General features: G+C 42.7%; 1 protein-coding gene across 1 annotated transcript in view; it reads right to left on the bottom strand.

Annotated features, from left to right (window-relative positions):
• Positions 1 to 16,690, bottom strand: part of hipk2 (homeodomain interacting protein kinase 2) — a 176,245-nt gene extending 159,555 nt beyond the window's left edge. The window contains exon 1 of the mRNA XM_033967831.2: positions 16,508 to 16,690. Within this exon, the coding sequence (XP_033823722.1) occupies positions 16,508 to 16,526 (19 nt within the window). The 5' untranslated portion in view covers positions 16,527 to 16,690. The remainder of the gene's footprint in view (positions 1 to 16,507) is intronic.
• Between the last annotated feature and the right edge of the window lie 6,848 nt (positions 16,691 to 23,538).

Raw genomic sequence — 23,538 nt, 5'->3', positions numbered from 1 at the left:
GCGGAAATGATCCACATGATTCTAGAAATGAAGGTGTGTGGAGTTTATAAACACAGCGGAGCACTTCCTGTATCACCACATGATGACATCACAAGGTGGAACAGAGTGTTTTCAGTTTGAGAGAAAAACTACCCTACCCTAAATCTGCTGGTTTGTTTGTCGCTCGGTCCTGCAGCAGAAAAACACTCAGAGGTTCATGAAAAAACAAAGTCCATCTCATTATCATTGACAAACTGAGCAGCGGCGAACTCGACTAAAACTGAAAGTGAAACTAAATCTGTCACAATAACACATTTTGAACTTTGATATATCGCTGAGGTAAATACAGACGATAAACGATAATATTAAAATAAAAAATAAAACAGAATTATGCCTAAAAACCTCTTCTAAACGCGTCACTTTTGTATTTACTCTGCGTTTATAAAGGTCACACGTGTTTATTTTTTATCGTTTTACATCAAGAAACCACTCAGTTTAAGTGTCTTGCTCAAGAACACGACGACAGCATTTGTTTGTAGGGACTGGAATCGCACCATCAACCTGTGGATCAGCTCAACCAACGATGTTTACGTCAACAGCGGAATTCGAAAACTACGCCTTTCTACGTAATCTGTTTTTTTTTTTAATTATATTAGGGAAAATTTCTAAATAAATCAAACATAAAAAGAGCGGGATTCGAACCGTCAACCTTCAGACCCGTGGACAAACGCTCTACACCAACTGCGCTACTGTCACCGAAGTCCACGCTCCAAAAACGTCCCGTGTCGCCGTTTCGTTGGCGTTCCACAGACCCGACGACTCCGACCGTTACATCATCTGCTCCTTTACATCGCCGCCTTTGTCCAACTTTATTTAGCGCTTTAATGCGACGCACCGTGTGACCCGCTCCACCGCCAAACGAGGAGGTGGAGGAGGCCAGAGCGGGGCCTCTTCAGAGACCGCTACGTCGACGGGGACTGGCAGCGGCGGGGCAGGAGGGGCAGGAGGGGCGGGAGGCGCGGGAGGAGGAGGGGGGCATTATCGCAAACAAAAGGAGTAATGATGGAGGGAGAGAGGAGGAGAGAGGAGGGGGGAGGGCAGACACAGCGGAACAGCCACGGCGCAGTGTGGTCTGGAGGGGCGTCGAGAGCGCAGGAGTCAACACGTTGGGATGGTCGCATTCTTCTAAGAACTGAGCGGCAATAACGGCGAGAATTTTAGAAAGTATTCGCCAAAAAAGTCAACGTCAAAGTCCAAAATGACGTCAAACTGGACTTTTGACGGTTTAAAACATGTTGTAATGTTTTTTCTCGTCACGCACAAACCTGGAGTTGTGTTTTTTGGTTTAATTTACATGTTTAACTGCAGATTTAGACTGAGTTCTTCTCTCAAACTGAAAAAAAAAACAAAAAAAAAACCGCTCTGTTCCACCTTGTGATGTCATCGTGTGGTGATACAGGAAGTAAAGTGTCCCGCTGTGTTTTTAAACTCCACACACCTTCATTTCTAGAATCATTTTGGATCATTTCAGAACCTGGGATTGCCAATTTTCTACTGAACGAAAAGTAAAACACAGCTGTTAACTTGAAAAAAACTACCACTTGATGACATCACAAAGTGGAACAGGACTAAACCAGGACCAAGCCAGAGATTTAATCATGTTGTAGTTACTTCCTTGTCCTTTACCCTCTCAAAGTTACTTCTGGAGTGATTCGAGAATGTTTGAGTAATGTTTAATCACTTATTTTCAATTTGCAAACGCTCCGTCCCACTTTGTGATGTCATCATGTGATACAGGAAGTGCTCCGCTGTGTTTTTAAACTCAACACACCTTCATTTATAGAATAATTTGGATCATTTCAGCTTCGCAATTACCAATTTTTACCGAACTAAAGCTAAAAAAGGAGCTGTTAACTTGAAAAAAAAACCACTTGATGACATCACAAGGTGGAACGTCGCATTTTGAGGTTTGTAGATGTTACAGACTAATAATAAAGTGCGACTCAAACATGTGAATGAAACAAAACACAAGTCCAGGTCTGTTTGCGCCGGTCTGCACTGGACGGTCACGTGTTGCGGGACAGCGGCGTCTCTCTCTCTTTCTCTCTCTCGCGGCTTATCACCGACCAGAGCGGGACGGAGGGGCAGATAAGAGGCAGAGGCAGAGGCGGGGGTGGGGCGGAGGGCGGAGGGCGGGTGGAGAGGGGGCATCGCCGGGGTCACTGGCGGATGATGAGAGATTGTGAAGTGAGCGCGCGGCTAATGGCACGCTAGCGAAATGCAGATCATGTTCTACCGTATAATCCTCGTAGTAATAAAACGACGTGACACCGGGTCGTATAAAGCGGCGTTTCTGCGTGCGCCGCGACAGATCTGTGTGTAATTATTGCCTAAGTTAACAAAAGGGGGTTTTATACGCCGGGTGCTATGGTAAGACGCAGTAAAATGTGAACCTTTGTTTGAACTGTGGCTCCGCGCAGATCAAAGCCGCGAGTGTGTCATAGGTGCGGGCGCTAGCTAGCACCGCGGCGTTAGACAGAGCTACACGAGTCTCGCGGCGCATTCGACAAGGACCGCCGTCAAAACTCTTATTGTGGATGTTCGTTTTCAGACGTTTCAGGAGGTTTTTTTTAAAGTTCTACGTCTAGTTCTGGTTTCGTTTAATGTGAAGGTTAAAATCTGAAACTGCATCAGCTTTGATTCTGAAACATCGACTTTTACACGTCTGTGGTTTTATATCAGACGCTCCAACTTCTCCTTTCAACAGCTAATAATCCTCCATGTTTTACTTTAAATCAGATGCGTCGCGAAGTCCCAGGCAGAGCAATAACGTCTCCATGACAACGCACAGGTGATGAAAAGTTACACAGTGCACCGTTAAACTCATTTTGCCTCACAGTGGTGTTTAATGTTAGAATTTCTTAACTAAATGTGAAATTTGACATGAAAATAACCAAAGCAGTTTTTAAAACACATTTGACAGGATTTGTGGCGGTTCGTCCAGACGCCGTGGTCAGTCTGAGGTCAGAGGAGCGAGCGAGGGAGGAGCGTTTACAGCAACACAAACGCCACGAAGAAACAACTGTCAGCGGCGTCAAGGCCTGAGACCAAAGCAGCGCAACACAACAGAGACAGCTGCTCCACACCAGCTGACAGAGCGCACAACTGCACACAACTGCTCACATCTGCACACAAGACAACTGCACACAACTACACACAACTCAACTGCACATAACTGCACACAACTGAACACAACACATCTACATATAGCAGAGAAAAAGCCTGACACACACACAGACACACAGACACACACAGACACACACACAGGACACACACAGACACACACAGACACACCCCGACACACACAGACACACACACAGACACACCCCGACACACACACAGGACACACACACACACAGACACACCCCGACACACACACACACACACACACAGGGGCCTTGTGTCGCTCCTAAACACGACCTCATTTATTACAACTAAAGACGAGACCAACCGCAGGCCCGTGGGCCACAGTTTGGACAGAAAAGCTTCACTTCAGAGTCAGTCCAATCTGAAAAAACAAGTGTCACCGGGAATGAAATGAGGAATGTCCAGCTCCACAAACAGGGAAGCAACAGGAAAAGAGGAAATAAAAGAAAAACAAACAGGAGAAACTTTGGGTTTGTTGGGATTTGCGAGTGTTTCATGAGCCAGAGGGGGGCGCTATTACTGTCAATCAAACCCATCGGAACTGTGGGTAATACGACTGTTCTGGACGAAACGGAGAGATAAAGAGAAGAGGCCGGAGTTACCATCAACACAGGACGCAGCGCCTGGACACATCAACCCACAACACGTCCAGTCCGGCTCTGCGTCTGTCGTAGGGAGTATTATACCTCTGATGATGTAACCCCGATAACGAGGAGTGAGCTGACAGTGAGCGCACTCCGTCCAACACAAAAATAGAGTGTGTTCTTGGCTGCTCAGGTGAACATTTATAGCCTAATGATACGCTCTGTGCATAGTAGCATGCTAGCTAGCTCGCTGTGTCTCAGAACTGGCCCTAGTCACTTTTATTCAAATCGGGAAATATAAAATAAACAATTAAAATTCAAATAAAATAAAGACGACCCAGTTATTCTTATGTGTAGAATACTTTTGTCAGTTTGTGTTGTTTTAATATTTATTATGCCTCAAAATTAGCATTAGCGTTAGCATTGAGACACAAACATGTCTCTTTCTAAACAGAAGTGTCTCTGGTGAAGTTTTAATTTTATTTGTGTCGTGTTTAACATGTTGTCAGCTCCCTGTCCACTGTCTGACCCTAACCCTCTGACCCCTGACCCCTGACCCACCTGCAGCTCCCCATTTTAGCATAACTGGGCAAAAACCTCAGAGATAAAACTGGACAGGAAGTAGAGATGCTAACAGTGAAGTTGGGGGTGCTGTTGTGCACGGAGCCACTTTAGAGAAGCAGAGTGTCACCTCTAGGGGGAGTGATTCTTGGGAGCAGAGTAAAAGCACAACATGTAAAACAAACAAGACTATTAACATTTTAAAAGGTCAGATAAAAACTAATCTATAGACGAAACAAACGACGTTAAGAGTCAAACGCAGCTTCAGCTCCAAATGAAGCTCATCGAGGCTACAGCAGGTGTTAGCATATTTGTAATTCCGACCACGAGTATAATAGCAACCACAGAGCCAATGCAGAGCGAGGTTGTTGAAGGTCACGCCTCTTCCCGCCCACCGCTGGTTTATCAGGGAGCGGGCCCTTAGCAACGCTGTCAATCAAACCTGTTGCTAACGCTAACAGGAGCGACCTCGGGGAAAGAAGGACCTGATTTGTCTGTTATTAATGTTCAGATCTTGATTTATAGACACAATAGTGAAATAAAAAAACGCAAAAGCAGCAGGGACAGAGAGAGGGGACAGTTTATCAAAAAAAATAAAAAATAAATAAATAAACAAAACAAAAAAACAACCAAAAAAAAACAAAACAACTCTAACTAAAAAAACAAAACAAAAAAAACACCTCAAAATAATAAAAAAAATTACAGAAAATAAACAAAACAATGCACCTCAAAATAACCAATTTCTTTAAATAATAATAATTTTTTAAAAAAATTATATATATATATATATATATATATATATATATATATATATATAAACTCAAAAAAAATAAAAAAATAAAAAAATAAAAAACATAAAAAACATAAAAAATAAACTCAAAATAACTCAAAACGATGAACCCCAGGATCATGTAGAGGGTTAATACAAACATTTAAGACCAAAATAACGAGTCTGACAGCAGCAGGTACAGAGTCGAGACGCCCCTATGATGTAACGCGGCGGCGGCGAGCAGGTTAGCTCTGTCCATTTATATAAACAGTTTATGACCTGAGTTGATTCTTATAACTCAGTCTGTTCCTGTTCGGTCCTGGTCCTGTGTCACGGTGACCTCTCCAAACTGTCATTTCAGCTCAGGCTCACGTCCCCCACCTCACCCCCACCTCACCCCCACCTCACCCCCACCTCACCCCCACCCGTCTGTCTCCAAAGGCCTTAGATCACACCTGTGAACTATTCCGGCCAATCACACACACACACACACACACACACACGGCCCTTCAGCACACACGTCTCACTGTAGCTCAAAGCCGTCGTCTTCTATTACTAAACGTAACAGCAAATCAATGGCAGACGCAGAATCCCCCCAAACACAACATCTCACTTCCGTTTTTGAAATATTGAATAATGCAAAAGTGATACAGACGGCATAAGCATTTTTATTATAATTCTCGGAGGCGTCTGAACACGCCGTGAGCCGACGCGCTGCTTCAACAAACAACAGACGCTGAGTGAAAGTGAAAGACGAGAAAACGCAGACAAACTGAGAATGTGAGACTTATTTTAGAACAACTCTGAAGAGAGTTAATAAAAGAGTAAAAGGACAGGACTAAACCAGGACTAAACCGGGACTAAACCGGGACTAAACCAGGACTAAACCAGGACTAAACCAGGACTAAACCAGGACTAAACCAGGACTAAACCAGAGACTAAACCAGGACTAAACCAGAGACTAAACCAGGACTAAACCAGGACTAAACCAGGACTAAACCAGGACTAAACATGGACTAAACCAGGACTAAACATGGACTAAACCAGGACTAAACCAGGACTAAACCAGGACTAAACCAGAGACTAAACCAGGACTAAACCAGAGACTAAACCAGGACTAAACCAGGACTAAACCAGGACTAAACATGGACTAAACCAGGACTAAACCAGGACTAAACATGGACTAAACCAGGACTAAACCAGGACTAAACATGGACTAAACCAGGACTAAACCAGGACTAAACCAGGACTAAACCAGGACTAAACCTGGACTAAACCTGGACTAAACCAGAGACTAAACCAGGACTAAACCAGAGACTAAACATGGACTAAACCAGGACTAAACCAGGACTAAACCAGGACTAAACCAGGACTAAACCAGGACTAAACATGGACTAAACATGGACTAAACCAGGACTAAACCAGGACTAAACCAGGACTAAACCAGGACTAAACCAGGACTAAACCAGGACTAAACCAGGACTAAACCAGGACTAAACCAGAGACTAAACCAGGACTAAACCAGAGACTAAACCAGGACTAAACCAGGACTAAACCAGGACTAAACCAGGACTAAACCAGGACTAAACATGGACTAAACCAGGACTAAACATGGACTAAACATGGACTAAACCAGGACTAAACCAGGACTAAACCAGGACTAAACATGGACTAAACCAGGACTAAACCAGGACTAAACCAGGACTAAACCAGGACTAAACCAGGACTAAACCAGAGACTAAACCAGGACTAAACCAGAGACTAAACATGGACTAAACCAGGACTAAACCAGAGACTAAACCAGAGACTAAACCAGGACTAAACCAGAGACTAAACCAGAGACTAAACCAGGGACTAAACCAGGACTAAACCAGAGACTAAACATGGAATAAACCAGGACTAAACCAGAGACTAAACCAGGACTAAACCAGAGACTAAACCAGGACTAAACCAGGACTAAACCAGGACTAAACCAGGATTAAACCAGGACTAAACCAGAACCAACTGAACCAGGATCAAACCAGTTCATGCCTGAGTATCTTTTTGGACCATCCAGATGATTCTAGAGAAGGTGGAGATTAAAAACACAGTGGAGAACTTCACTTCCTGTATTAACACATGATGACATCACAAGGTGGAACAGAGTGTTTTCAGTTGGAGAGGAAAAACTCTAAATCTGCAGGGTTTGTGCGTTAAACGACATTATAATAACAGACAAAACCCGAGAGCAAATTTAAACCACAGAAACGACTTTAAATCTTCAACTAAAATGTTAAAAACTGTGAGTTGTAGTAAATAAACCTCAGAATGAAACACTTCAGTTGTGATTTTGAGTTTGAAATGAGCCGTAGACGTCGCTAATTTCATCTTTTACGGCTCAAATCTCATCATGGAGCCAAAAAATAACCAAAAAGTCCCAGTAGTGCAGAGAAAAAGTGGATGTAGTGATTCCGCTGATCGCACTCCCAGCACCTTCTGTGTGATTTAGTTAAAGTTTTCAGCAGCAGTCGTCCCGGGGCGCCGTCCTGACATCAGACGTATGACTCCACGGCGCCCCCTCCGTTTTTTTCCTGCATTTCTAATCAAAGTTTTAAAAGCAGCGACCTTGGACTGAGAGTCAGGTCGTGTCCTGTGAGGGCGGCATCAATCAAACCGCTCCAAACAAACTCAAAGAAGGACGTCTGAACTAAAACAAAAACACGAAAACGCCGCGTCCTCAGAGGAGAATGTGGCGTCGCCAAACGCACCGGGGCTGAGGCGAGTTCTGGTTTTACTTTGACTTAAAACACAGAGATTTTTTTACAACGGCAGGGAAACAAAAGACGGCAAGAGTTATTATACAAAGAGCTACAAAAATGTGAGCTTTTACCAAACTGTCACAGGGATGTGGGCGGAGACAGGGGGGAGGGGAAAACAGGAATTTTCTCAAGCATCAAATGAAGGACAAAACAGGATTATGACACATTATAGTTATAACATTGTGAAAATATATCGACAGAGCAGCAGAAGCTCAGTTAGTAGCGTCCAAAATGCGACGTTCCACCTTGTGATGTCATCAAGTGGTAGTTTTCAAGTTAACTCCTCCTTTTACCTTTAGTTCAGTCGAGATTATCAGTTATTCCCAGTCTGAAATGCTCCAAATGATTCTATAAATGAAGGTGTGTGGAGTTTAAAAACACAGTGGAGCACTTCCTGTATCACCACATGATGACATCACAAGGTGGAACAGAGCGTTTTCTGTTTGAGAGAAAAACTCAGCCTAAATCTGCAGGTTTGTGTGTTAAATGTGTGAGAATGAAACAAAAAAACACAACTCCAGGTCTGTGTGTGACGAGGAAACGTTAGAACAGATCAGAGAGTTGAGTCATATCTGCCCTTTAACCAAAAGTTCTGCTGTTTCAGACTCGGACAAACAAACAGGCTCCTCCTGAACTGGACAGAAAATGTCCTCTGTGGACAGTTTACACAGACGAGGGACGAGCAACAAACATGAGTGTGACAGGGGACGGAGGGAGAGAGGGAGGGAGGGAGGGAGGGAGAGAGGGAGGTGAGAACGAGGCAGCATGAGAGGAGGAGAGGGTGAGAGGACAAGAGAGAAGGACGACGAGAGGCAGAGCGAGAGGGTGGGAGTGAGGGAGGGAGGCAGGTCAGGAGAGAGGGAGGAAGAGAGAGGGAGGCAGGGTGAGAAGGAAGGAGGACAGGAGAAAAGGAGAAAGGAAGGGAGGGATGGAGGGAGGCAGGGTGAGAGGAAGGAAGAGAGAACAGAGGATGAGAGAGGAGGACGAGAGGCAGAGGGGCGAGAGGGTGGGAGCAAGGGAGGGAGGCAGATCAGGAGAGAGAGAAAGGAAGAGAGAACACTGGGGGTGAGAGGGAGGGAGGAAAGGAGAGAGAGAGGGAGGAAGAGAGAACAGAGGAAGAAGGAGCAACGGACTGGGAGAGGGAGGGAGGATGAGAGGGAAATAGGGAGAGAGAAGAAGAGTTAGGGAGAGAGCAAGGGAGGGTAGAGGGGAGGGAGAAAGAGGAAGTGAGTTAGGCCGAGAGGGAGGGAGAGAGACAGAGTGACAGAACGGAGGGAGACAGGGCAGGAGGGAAGGCAGCAGGGAGGAAGAGAGAGGAGGTGAGTTAGGGTGTGATGGAGCGAGAAGGAGAGAGAGAGGGAGGCAGGAGGGAGAGAAAAGGAGTTAGGGTGAGAGGGAGATGTGCAGGGAGAGAGGGAGGCACAGAGGGAGAGAGGGAGTGAGTGAGTGAGTGAGTGAGTGGTGGAGGTCTGGCAGCAGCTGAATATCGCCCGGTCGGTCTGGACTCGTCTCACATCCATCACCGTGTCAGTGGGTTATGAGAGCGCGGTCCCCGGACGCTCGGACCCAAGGCTAAAACGCACGGCCCAGAAGGACGAGGAGAACGTGACGACAAACAGACGAGTGCAGGATTGATGACGCCACTTTCGCTCGAGTAAATGTTTAAAATACAGTAAGTCTTAAACGCAAAACCCAGACGTCGCTCGGCACGAACTTCTGTTTCCAAACGTCGTCTGCAAACGTCTCTCAGACTAATCCGCACGATGATTCCACGCTGTTTTCTAGTTGTATTTACTGAGCTTAAAGATGCACTGTGGAACTTTTCTGGAGGAGGGCAGGCCTGGCTGTCAAGAAACCAAACTTTGAAGCAGGATTTATCTCTGAAGAGGAACACGGCGATAAACGATAAGACTCAAACTACGTCTGTCTCTGATGCAATTAAAATAAAACAGGATTATCCCAGTGAACATTTTTAAATAGACGGGATTATTAAAAGCTGCGATCTGCAACGAATAAACAGCAGAAAGAAACTATAATTAACCAGAAAAGTCGCTTATTCAACTTTCCACATCCCAAATCTGATCATATTAAAACAAAAATAACAAAAATTATTTCACAAAATCTCCTCATTTTGCAAACAAAACGTCCCCTGATGAAGATTAAACGCTAAAACGATGCAGTGATTTCCGTGTCAAACCTCGTGGAGAGTCTGTCACCTGCTCGTTTCCACGGAAATGCTAACCCTGCGCTTGAAATATTCCACAGTACGACATTAAAAACATGGAAACAACCTCATTACCAGTATTTACAGGTCAGATCTGTGAAGCAAGACGACTTTTTCAGGCGTAAATACGACATGGAAGTGATTAAATGTTCCCTCTAATTTTTCAGGAGTCTGAGCAAACACAAACTCCCTGAGCGTCCCATGGACCAGAGCAACATCAGACGTGTGCGCTGTGGTCAGTCAAGTTAAATGTTTTATTAAAAGAATCAAATTACCGCATTTACATTTCTGTTACACTTTTAATTAAGCGTTTTAGCCACTTACACAATGAAAATGACAAACCTGACCTGTGTCGTATGTTAATGTTATTGGAAGTATAAATATTTAATTTTAACTATGGAAAAACATGAACTTCAACCAAACCAAGACAACTGTAAACTCCAATGTTGAAAACACACGTCACATTTTTATGATAAAGATTGTCCTTCTGTGTCTGGGAGACAGTCCTGACTCTTTTTCAGTTTATGACACGATCATTTGATTTTTACAACAATAAACTAGAGACAGTTAACGACCAACACACACAGAGGAATCTGTGTCTGCAGCTGCTCTATTACTGTACATTTATATATCAAAACACAATATATAATGTGTATTTGTATATAAAATATATTTAAAACACGTGGTATGGGTCAAAATAAATATATATTTACAAACCACACACTGCAAACAGTGAACACACACACACACACTTCAAAATGTAAACACACACACACTGTGAACTCAGAACACACTGCACATGTGTCAGTGTGTGTCTTTCTGTGACAGTGTGTGTCTTTCTGTGACAGTGTGTGTCTTTCTGTGACAGTGTGTGTCTTTCTGTGACAGTGTGTGTCTTTCTGTACAGTGGCTCAGTGGTCAGAGGAGGATCGAGTCCCGCTCGGACCAACTTCCGTCATTGTGTCCTTAGGCAAGACACTTTGGCATTAGCTAATGCTAATGACTACACATAATATATTTGATCCACAATTAAGTCAACAGCAGAATAAACCACCGCTCACCGACCAGGGACATCCAGTCCATCCGCACATCAGGTCCTCTGCTCCTCAGTCCATCATTAGATCTTCACTCTGCTCCATGAGCCGCCCCAGGTCCAGATGTCTCTAGTTTCACTTGTACAAACATCCACAGTGTCCTCGGTCCGTACTTCCTTTGTTTTGTCCGTTTCGTCATGTTTAAAACGCAAAACTGCCACAAAACAGAGCGCGGGCCGTCGGAACGTACAGGGGATAAACACTTAGCATCCTTAGCATCATTAGCATCACTAGCATCATTAGCATCACTAGCATCATTAGCATCATTAGCATCATTAGCATCATTCGCGAGTCTTCACTCCACATCGGCTAAACCTCTGGTAGCGTCACATGAGTCTGTCACGTAGATAAACTGCGCAGATCCGTCTGTGAATCACATAATTGTCTGGAGCAGCTCGTCCCGGTCACACTCACTGAATCACACTGAAAAATAGCGCAGGATGAACTGATGTGTTTATTTTTCTGTGCGCAGAGACCGTGTCAGCAGTGCGCCAGTGCGCATGCGCGCAGTTTAGAGGGGACAGTGCGTCTGAAGGGGGTTATAGATGATTTTAGCGCCTCCTACAGACAGATTTAAGGCAGTGTCCAGGAGAATCTGACCAGAACTGAAGAACTGTCTTGTAGGAGTGAAGACGTTCAGCTGCTCAGCTAAACGTCTTCACTCCTACAAAGTTTACACATTTAGTTACATCGAGTTACACATTTAACTTTGGCTTTTGCAGCAAAACGTACAAATATTTAACCATAAAAGTGACTTATTTACCCCCCCACAGCTCAAAAACTCAATAAAAACACCCAAATATCCCCATTTTTGCACTGAAAATGCGGCTTCAACGAGCAGCGAAACGTCTTCACTCCTTCAACAATTTGTCCCGTTACAGATTTTATATTTTTCTTGTGTATAGTGGAGACTTTCTTTGTACCAATAGCAAAATTTGTTTGTTAGAGCTTGTCATATTTAAACTATGAATTTCTACGTCTCAAAAGTCACTGACAGTTGAAAAAAACTCATAATTCTTTTGTTTCTAAATACTTTTCTTGTATTTTTCCAGAGCGTTTAGATCGACTCTTCCCACATTAATCTGAGCAAATCCAGCACCGAGGAACGAACCCTCAGTGTGCAGAGGAACTTTGAGTCACATGGGTCAAACTCGACATTTTAACACCAGAGACGCCCCGAGTGTAAACGCCATTAAAGGAATAATACGTGTTTTTCACAGACAGGGGGCAGTATCTCCACAGACCTGACTCGTCCTGATTTCTTCCTGTGGGTCGATCTTAAAGAAAATGTGTTTGTGAATAAACCTCAGACGATAAACGACTTAAAACGTGACATCGAGGATCAAATAAGAGACATGAGGTCACAATTAGGTCATTTTTACTTCCTCTAGTTTAAGTCGTGATAAGTTCAAGTGTAAATGAACAATTATAACTGTTTATATCGACAAAAATCTCTCAAGTTTCAGTTTATCTACTGCTAAAATTTGGTGAGTTTAACTTAAGAATTATAGGAGCGACTGAAGATTTAAAAGTGTCAGTGACTTTTGTACAACTTCAGTTTTAATTCATCTTTATTCCAGACTCATGTCAATAGAAATTCGTCTTTGATGAAGTGAAATGGCTCAAATCCCAAAGACATAATTCTCACATTATCAGACTTAATGTTTTAACTTTAAAAAGCTGTTCATCTGATATTTATAGAAGTATTTTAATCCAACTTTTGAAGACATATTATGCATGATTTGTGCTTTTTGCAGCCGCTCGAGGAGGACGAGAGAAAACGAGGTTGTGTGAACACTTTGAACTTTAACGTACAGTTTTATTTGCAGCGGAATATGTCAGAAAATGAAATAATAATGTCACGCACAAACATACGACTCAACACACTTCAGTCCAGATGTGAGACACTGGAGTGAGGTCAGAGGTCAGTGTAGTCTTTTTTAAAACGTAAATGTTACAGTTTGTTTTGTCTCTGTCCTCGTCTGTTTTAAAAATGGACGTGTAAAGTGTCGATCCAGGTTCAGCCTCTGGAGACGAGGTTTTCATAAAGAGTCCGGAGGTGAGACGTGTTTAGTGACGACGATTTGATTTAAAACATCAACTTTACATCATTAGAACAAGAACCAAACGTGAAAATAAAGAGAAACAACGTCCTGCAAAACTAAACGACTAAACGACTAAACGACTTTACGTGTCATGTTCTGTTTATACTTTTTTTTTTCACTTTTTATCAATTATTGTTTTGGGGATAATTTTGTTTTACGGTTTGGTTTCAATCTTATCATTTACCATCTATATTTACAACAAAAACCAGAACTGAGCGATTAAAGATTCCAACTGGTAAATTGGTAAATGTGGACAATATTTTACAATTTTCTCGTGAATAAAACATATCTGCTGACGGCTGGGTAAATGATACTGATTATTTTGTATTATTTATATTTAATAATTTATTTATATTTTATTAAATTGATTTATTATTATTTATACTTAATTATTTATTTATATTTTATTACATTTATTTATATTTATTATTTATTTATATTTAATTATTTTATTTATATTTTATTTATTATTTATTTATATTATATATTATACGGACTCTTCCTCTTTGTCTTTTATTTATATTTTACTACTATTATCATTATTTTAACTACTACTACACCTTGTTTTTGGATTAATTCCACGTTTATTATCATTTTGTTTCTGTGCATCATTTGTTCTTTGTTCACGTTAAATGAAAATGAAAAATCTTAACAAACACAAACACAAATCGCTCCAAAAACATCGTCAGGTGAGTAAAAGTCGAGCAGAATCGTGTGTGAGTTCTGGTCGTTTTATTTGCAGATCACAGTTTCCTCTTTTATTTGCTTTTCTCGACTCTTTCTCTTTTCCTTCTTTTTCAGTCTGAGGAAACACAATCACGGGCTTTGGGTTATTCCTCTGCCTCGGTCGACGCAGAATAATCACGTTAATCGTCGTCTCATTCCGAGTCAAGGGCCCCAGACCTTTTTTCCATCGGAGACCGGCCCTTTCCGTGACGGCTCCGTGAAACAGCCCACTCCAGGAGGACACGCGGGGTAATTAATCCCCCCGCCGCCGCGCTCCCTCGTCCCTTCTTCTCTTCTTCCCTTCTTCCCTTCTTCCTCTGAGGTGGAGCAGAGAAAAACCAGGGAATGTGATTTATACTAATTACCTTTTGCATCACAGCCTCGTTTCAACTTCGTCTTTTCATGTTGAAACGTCGGAGTCTCGGGCAAAAGGCTCTGAGCTAAAACAGAAACGACTAAAGAAAAAAACACAGTGATCGTCCTGAAGAGAGTGTGTGATACATGTGTGTGTGTGATACGTGTGCGAGTGTGTGACACGTGTGTGTGTGTGTGATACGTGTGCGAGTGTGTGAGACGTGTGAGTGTGTGATACATGTGCGAGTGTGTGATACGTGTGCGAGTGTGTGAGACGTGTGTGAGTGTGTGTGAGTGTGTGATACGTGTGTGTGTGTGATACGTGTGCGAGTGTGTGAGACGTGTGTGAGTGTGTGATACGTGTGCGAGTGTGTGAGACGTGTGTGAGTGTGTGAGACGTGTGTGAGTGTGTGAGACGTGTGTGAGTGTGTGAGACGTGTGTGAGTGTGTGAGACGTGTGTGAGTGTGTGATACGTGTGCGAGTGTGTGAGACGTGTGCGAGTGTGTGACACGTGTGTGAGTGTGTGATATGTGTGTGAGTGTGTGATTTGTTAAATTTGTTAAATTCTGCTGCATTTACAACAAAAAAAGTGCAAACCAAAACATTAAGTCACATACGTCAAACTGAGGCCCGGGGACAAAATCTGGCGCGCGGTGTAATTATATTTGGCCCCGTGAGATAATATCAAATGAGCTTTAAAGCTGCTGTGCCGGTTTATCGCACATGCATCACTGATACTACACATCCCAGAATGCTTTGCTGCTGCTAGAGACACAGACGAGACCAGAGAGCGACAGAGAACGAGCGACTCGTGTGTGTTTTATGTTTCATGTTTGTAATATCAAGTCACAGATTTTGTGTTTAAGCAAAAGTAAAGTTTGTTTCCGTGAAAAGGTTAAAGGTGCAGACATTTTTTTAATAAATATTGAGTTTGGTCCATGAATTTGTTTCAGTTTTTTATTTTGTCTCAGAGTTTGAGTTTGACCCTGAGTTAAGTTTCAGATCTGATCAATTTGTTAAGCTGCTCCACAAAATGCAAACATCTCAATGAAACACTGCTGTAGATTAAATGTTCTATAAATGAACAGACCCCCACAGACCCTCACAGACCTCCACAGACCCTCAGACCTCCTCAGACCTCCACAGACCTCCACAGACCCTCAGACCTCCTCAGACCTCCACAGACCTCCACAGACCCTCAGACCTCCACAGACCTCCACAGACCTCCACAGACCCTCAGACCTCCACAGACCTCCACAGACCCTCAGACCTCCACAGACCTCCACAGACCCTCAGAGACCTCCACTAACCCTCACAGACCCAACAGCAGCTCGCAGGCACCGAGCTCCACTGTGGATCTGTCACAGGAACAATACTGCAGCCACAGCGACAATCTGGAGCTCAGACTCACAAACATAAACACACTAAACACACAACACACAAACACTAAACACACAAACACTAAACACACAAACACTAAACACACAGACACATCCAGATCAGTGAAACCGCAGCGTAAAGTCTGAGTCTGTGAAATGACGAAGCTGCTCTGCCTCTTTGCCTTTTTCCACGCGGCGTTTCTCTCAGTAAAAAATAAACACTAAACACTGCGTTTCCAGGCGCGCGTGGACCTGTGCGTGTGTGTGCGTGGCTGTGCGTGGACGTGTGCTTGTCCCTGCGTGTCCGTGCGTGGCTGTGCGTGGCTGTGCGTGTCCGTGCGTGTCCATGCGTTGCTGTGCGTGGATGTGTGCGTGTCCCTGCGTGTCCGTGCGTGGCTGTGCGTGTCCGTGCATGTCCGTGCGTGCCTGTGCGTGGCCGTGCGTGTCCGTGCGTGTCCGTGCGTGGATGTGTGCGTGTCCGTGCGTGTCCGTGCGTGGCTGTGCGTGTCCGTGCGTGGTCGCGGGCTCATCTTTGACCTGCTGTTTCATCTGGAGCTCCATCCGCGCGGGGGGTTCACGCGCACAGCGTCTCCCCTGACCCGAGCCTCAAACCCCGGGTCCGTGCGCGGGGCTCACGGTCCACACGTGCGCCACAATGTCCCGCACTCGAGCTTTAACACACACACACAGACACGAGCCCGGTCTCGCGGTGAATCGCGCTCTTACCTTCGTATACAGGGGCCATCTGTGCAAAGGCTTCTGTTATTCATGGCAAAAGGAAACAGCGCGAGGATTTACGCTCCAAACTCAGGAAAAACGTGCCATCTGGAGACGCGGCGGATGGGAGAGTCTCCGCGGGCTCCTGCATCACACCCCCGGGTCATCAGACACGGACACGCGCGGGATTCATGTCCACAGCCTCACGTCCGGTCCGACCCGAGCAGAAGAGGAGCCGAGGAGCCGCGGAGAGGAGCCGAGGAGCCGCGGACAGGATAATCCAGGCGTGAGAGCGCGCGCAGGAGCGAGCAGGGGCCCCGAGCACCGCGGCGTTACCCCAGAGTGAGACGAGACATGTCCCGCACCGGAGACACCAGGGACACACCGGAGACACCGGAGACACCGGAGACACCAGGCTGCACAAACTTACAGCAGAGACAGTGCAGCGAGTTTGGTTTAAACAGAGAGAGAGAAGGAGAGAAAGAAGAGAGGAGAGAGAGAGGAGAGAGAGAGAGAGGAGCAGGAGGAGGAGTCGAGTGAAGAGAGAGTCGATGCGCAGAGAAACAGAAGAGGAGGAGGAAGAGGAGGAGGAGGTCTGTGAGGAAGACTGGAGTGTTTACAGAGAAGGAGACACAGGAAGAAGAAATAAGAAAGACTTGGAGACAGGAAGACAAAGAAGAAAGACAGAGGGAAGAGAAACAGAGAGCTAGAAAGACAGATCTGTGAGGAAGACTGGAGCGTTTAGAAAGAAGGAGTGAAGAAAGAAGAGAGACAGAGACAGAAAGCAGAAATAAGAAAGACAAAGACAGACAGAAGAGAGACAGATAGAAAAACAGACAGAAAGATAAAAGACAGATCTGTGAGGACGACTGGAGCGTTTAGAATCAGAACTTTTTATCTCCATCGTCACTGAACACGACTCACAGAGGAAGTTTGGTGAAAAAGTGCAACATGAAACACTGAATAAAAACAAATAAGGACATGGACAAAGTAAAAATATATATATGTGCTTAAAATATGTTTATGTTTAGAGAGAAAGATGAAAGAAGAGACAGAAAAACAGAAAGACAGAAGAAGAATGACAGAGAGACAGGAGAGGACGAGTTCTTCAGACAGACACAGGACGAGCCTCGTGTAGGAACAACGAGTGTGAAAAACCTATAAAACCTGAGCAAGTGTGTGTGAGTGTGTGTATATATGTGTATGTGTGTGAGTGTGTGTATATATGTGTATGTGTGTGAGTGTGTGTATATATGTGTATGTGTGTGAGTGTGTGTATATGTGTGTGTGAGTGTGTGTATATGTGTGAGTGTGTGTGTTGGGGTGTGTGTGAGTGTGTGTATATGTGTGTGTCTGTGGGGGTGTGTATGTGTAGGGGTGTGTGTGAGTGTGTATATGTGTGGGGGTGTGTGGGGGTGTGTGTGAGTGTGTGTAGGGGTGTGTGTGGGGGTGTGTGTGTGTGTGTGTCTAATTAGACACAGACCTGTGCTCTACGTCGTTTCTTATTTTTAGCTCATTAGTTTTATCTTAAACCTGCAGATTTGTGAACTCTCCTGTCATTTGATGCAGATTTATCAGGATTAATTCAATATAAAACTGACCTGTGTGTGTCTGTGTGTGTGTGTGTGTGTGTGTGTGTGTGTCAGGGTGAGGGTGTGTGTCGGTGTGTGTCTGTGTGTGTGTGTGTGTCGGGGTGTGTGTGTGTGGGGGTGTGTGTGTGTGTGTGTCAGGGTGAGGGGGTGTGTCGGGGTGTGTCTGTGTGTGTGTGTGTGTCTGTGTGTGGGGGTGTGTGTGTGTGTGTGTGTCAGGGTGAGGGGGTGTGTCGGGGTGTGTCTGTGTGTGTGTGTGTGTCTGTGTGTGGGGGTGTGTGTGTGTGTGTGTGTCAGGGTGAGGGGGTGTGTCTGTGTGTGTGTGTGTGTTTGATTAAATATTAGCCTAGTTCTTATAAATGAGGATTTCTGTTCAGTCTCTTGTGAGTTTGTTCTATAAAAAAGTATCAGATGTTTTGAGAATTATAATAGTTGAGTTCAGCCAAACACAAAACACAGAGAAATGTGTGTGTGTGTGTGTGTGGGGGGGGGGGGGGGGGGGGGGGGGGGGGGGTGTAGGGGTGTGTGTGTGTGTACATTATCCTGGTTCTTCTAAACTCTTCAGTGTGTTGTGTTTTTCTTCAGTCTCTCGTGAGTTTGTTCCATAAAAACAAACATAATATTAATTCTGTTTAACATTTCAATAAGATTCTGATGTTTTATTGTAAAGTAACGAACGACTGGATAAATTATACATAAACTACACTCTGCATGAAATCATAAAACTCAACAAATAAAAAATAAATGTGTCCATGTTTAGAAAGTCTGTGAACAAGAACGAAATTCAGTGACACAAATATGAAAGATGTGCATTTTAGAGGAAAAATGAGCGGGTGGAGGAGGTGGAGGACTCTGCTGGTGGAGGTGAGGGCTGTCCTGGTGGTGTATTGCTCTGCTGGTGGAGCTCTGGTGGAGGTTCTCTGCTGGTGTGTTGCTCTGTGTGCGTTTGCTCAGGTCTGCCTGCAGCCACAGCGCCCCTACAGGCCACTATGGGGATCAGACTCCAGATTTGCACAGAGTGGACTCAGATTTCACAGGCTGCACAAATGTGACTAATGTGTCATTTACCAGAGACCCCAGAACGCTCTCGCAGCTGAACGCACGAGCAGCAGAGCAGCAGAGGCTCGTGAAGCAAAAGAATTTCACCAGCAACCAATCCACAAATTAATTTAAAAGAAATAAACCTGTTTTTATTCTGCAGCTTCTGAAACAAAACCACAAGAAAGTTCATTTTAAAGAAGAGTTTAAAAGACTGGAGCTTTTTATTTTTATTTATGTGACAGAAACAAATGTGAAATAATTTAAGAAGAAAATAATCACAGAGAGAATAATAAAAAAAAGATAAATAATAAAGATAAAGAAAAATAAATAAATAAATAAAGATAAATAATGAAGATAAATAAATAAATAAGTAAAGATAAATAAATAAAGAAAAAATAAATAAATAAATGGAGATAAATAAATACAAATAAATGGAGATAAATAAATAAATAAAGATAAATAAATAAATACAAATAAATAGAGATAAAAATAAAAAATAAGTAAAGAAAAAAAGAAATAAAAATAAATAAAGATAAATACAAATAAATAAATACATACATAAAGATAAATAAATAAATACAAGTAAATGGAGATAAATAAATACATAAATAAAGATAAATTAACATAAATAAATAAATAAATAAGTAAAGATAAATAAATACACAAATAAAGATAAATTAATGGATATAAATAAACATAAATAAATAAACATGAATAAATAAACATAAATAAATAAATACACAAATAAAGATAAATGAATGGATATAAATAAATAAACATAAATATATAAATAAAACTACGGTGTCCTGCGTGTTCCAAAAACATTCTTTGCATGTCTTGTGCTTCACACGGCTTAGAGTTATGCAATTACACGTTGAGTTGAAGCCCGTCCCTCTGCCCACAGCCTGGACACAGCTGACCACTGTCTGACGTGATGACGTAACCGCGGGACAGGCGTAAAATCAGGTCCTGGAGGCCCCCGGGGGACCTCAGACCTATATTTGTGTAGCATAAAAACACAACAGTAATGTGCGTTTGCCATGAGCGTGTGTGGTTTATTCATGCTCCACCGCGTCCCTCAACAAACCACGAGAATGTTCCAGAAGTGGCCTAAAGCGACGTGTGTGTGAGTGTGTGTGTGGGTGTGTGTGTGAGTGTGTGTGGGGGTGTGTGTGTGAGTGTGTGGGGGTGTGTGTGTGTGTGTGTGTGAGCGGCTCCACTGCACATGCTTCTTCTGCAATCAATTCTTTATTAACAACAATTATTGATAAGTTTATTTTTCATGGGAGTTTGAGTTGGAAATGGACAAAAGATCCAAGACAAATGTTAAAAGCAGAATTTATTTATTTAGTTAGCATTTATTTTATTTATCAGAATATTTCTATTTTTATTGTATTATTTATTCAGCATTTATTTTATTTATCTGAATTATTATTATTATTATTATTTTATTTTATTTTTTTATTTTTTTATTTTTTTTTTACTACTTTCAACATTTTAAATACACACAGAAGACATGAAATATATAAGGTAAGATATATGGAATTATGTATTAAGAAAAAAGTTCATTTTCTGACAAAGCAAAAATAAAAAAGTAGATTTATTAAACTTTTTTCTTTGTTAAATAATTCCATATATTTCATGTTTTCTGTTTGTTTATAAAATGCAGAAAGTCGTAAGAATAATAATAAAACTGTTGAACGAGGTGTGTCCAAACTTGTACTTTTACTCTGTATTTTTCTTGTGTTTCTTTTCCGGACGCTCCGTTATTCCCAGATCAGGGATTAACGTGAGACGCAAAAAAAAAAAAAGTCTCATGACTTTTTAACTTTCCCAAAGATTAAACATTTATTTTTTTTGTTTCTCCGTGAACAGTTTGAATTGTTCCACAAACAAACCAAAGGCCGACACCTCCGTCTGAAACGTCACACTGAACTGTCGCTAATTAAAGACGCACTGTGTAACTTTTCAGGTGGAGAGTCTCTGTGTTTGTCTCTGTGAGGACGAGGGACACACGGGCTGCAGTTTAACCTGAAAACTCCCCCCTGGTATTTAACACGAGGCGGGGCATCTGGTGTTTTCTGACCTTTTCCTGTGTCACGTGATCAGTCCAGAAAAGAGAGAGTCCAGAAAACAAACGTTTTTACTGCATCTGATCAATAACTTCACCTGAGACAGAGAGGTTAAGGCCACACTGCGGAACATTCCAGGCAAAACAACAAGATTCACTCACAAAGGATGTAAACAGGAAGTGATCACAGATGTAAACAGGAAGTGATCACGGGTGCAAACAGGAAGTGATCGCGGACGCAAACAGGAAGTGATCGCAGACGCAAACAGGAAGTGATCGCAGACGCAAACAGGAAGTGATCGCAGACGCAAACAGGAAGTGATCGCAGACGCAAACAGGAAGTGATCGCAGACGCAAAAAAAAGATGCAACTCCAACTATTTATGTAATTTTATTTTTATTTTTTTCTGCTTGTATATTAAACAAGTGCTCTCATTGGGTCCCCGTGTATAAATAAAGATAAATAAATACGTAAAGATAAATGTATAAATAAATGAAAATAAATAAATAAATAAGTAAAGGTGAATAAATAAATAAATAAAAATAAATACATAAATAAATAAATGAAGATAAATAAATAGATAAAGAAAGAAAAAATAATAAAGATAAATAAAGTTCTGTCTCTGCTGCTTCAGACTCATTTTGGTTTTAAATGTTCGTATTAACCCTCTACATGATCCTGGGGTTTATTTTAAAAATTTTGTTGTTATTTTGAGTTTATTTTTAATTTTTATTTTTTGGTATTTTGAGGTGGGGTTTTTTTTTTAGTTTCTTTATTTTTTGTTATTTTGAAGTTTTTTTTGTTGTATTTTTTGTTGTTGTTTTATTTTTATTATTATTATTATTATTATTTTTTTTTTTTTTTTTTGGGGGGGGGGGGGGGGGGGGGGTTATTTCACTATTGTGTCTGTAAATCAAGATATGAACATTAATAACAGACAAATCAGGTCCTTCTGTCCCCGAGGTCGCTCCTGTTTGGTTTGATTGACAGTGTTGCTAAGCGCCCGCTCCCTGCTAAACCAACAGTACAAGCTTTAAGGGGCGTGACCTTCAACATCCTCGCTCTGGATTGGCTCTTTTGTTGCTGTGACACTTAACTCAGCTCCAAATTGACTGGTTCGATTTTTATTCTCATCGTTTGTCCAGGTTTGGGACGTGCACAGACTCTTCTCTCGTTTGTCAGTCAGATTTTAATTAAAGTTTTCAGTCCGACGGCGTTCGCTCGGCGCCTCAAACGCCTCGGCGGCGTCTAAAATCAGACTGTAGCTTTAGCGCGCAGACGTTTTGTTCGGCGCAGAGGAAACAATAATAGAGGCATTGTAATATCAAGGCAATAATAAGACACGCTCTGGATGTTTATTTTTATTGTTTGCAGGTCGTCGGGGAGACGCGAGCTGTCAATCAAACGTCCTCGACTCCGGGGCGTCTCCAGGGATCCTCAGTAAATGTGAAAATCCTAAATTACACAAATAAAACGAATCATTTTCCTATTTCCTGCAGATGTGATCACAAATATCCGATTTACGCCGCACGATAAATGCTCCGGCCGCCGCTCCTCCCCTGGGCGCCAGACGCACGAGACGCCATTTTAATGTCCCCCAGAAACAACACGGACAGATAAAACGCTCTTGTCTCAAAGTAGATTACTGTAGTAGTAGTTTGCGTCGTGTCTTACGTGAACTTTGAGGTATGTGCGGCGTCGGAGCAGGAAGTGGAGCAGATAAAAGCGTCACAGCGGCGTGGGAAAAAACTGAGTCTGTGAGAAACAAAACGCTTCTGTTTCACGCCGTTTTCAAACTCGGATGTAGATTTGTGTCTGTGAGACAAAGTGTAAAGTGTAAAGTGTGTGTTTGTGCCTCAGACCTGTGCACACTGTGGTTGTGTCCTTGAGCAACACACCTGATGCATTTTGGGTAAATATGAAGAGTAAAGCGTCGAGGATCTGAAACATGAGCAGAGATGATTATTATTATTGTTATTATTATTATTATTATTATTATTATTATTGTTGTTGTTGTTAGTTATTATATTAGTTTACTACTACTTCAATTACTACTACTACAACTACAACTATTACCATAATAACTATTACTACTACCACTACTACTACTCCTTCTATTTCTACTACAACTGCTTCAAATATCACTACTACTACGACTGTTACTGCGATTACTGCTGCTACTGCTTCAACTACCAACACACACACACACACACACCCCGACACACACTGTCTGTCGGGGTGTGTGGGGGTGTGTGTGCATGTGTGTGTATGAGTTTGTGTGTCTGTCTATGTGTGTGTCTGTGTGTATGTGTGTGTGTCTGTGTCTGTGTGTATGTGTG

The sequence above is a fragment of the Periophthalmus magnuspinnatus genome, chromosome 6, assembly GCF_009829125.3.
Source record: "Periophthalmus magnuspinnatus isolate fPerMag1 chromosome 6, fPerMag1.2.pri, whole genome shotgun sequence".
Lineage (NCBI taxonomy): Eukaryota > Metazoa > Chordata > Actinopteri > Gobiiformes > Gobiidae > Periophthalmus > Periophthalmus magnuspinnatus.
The sequence above is the reverse complement of the archived record's forward strand: the minus strand, read 5'-3'. Positions and strand labels throughout refer to the sequence as shown.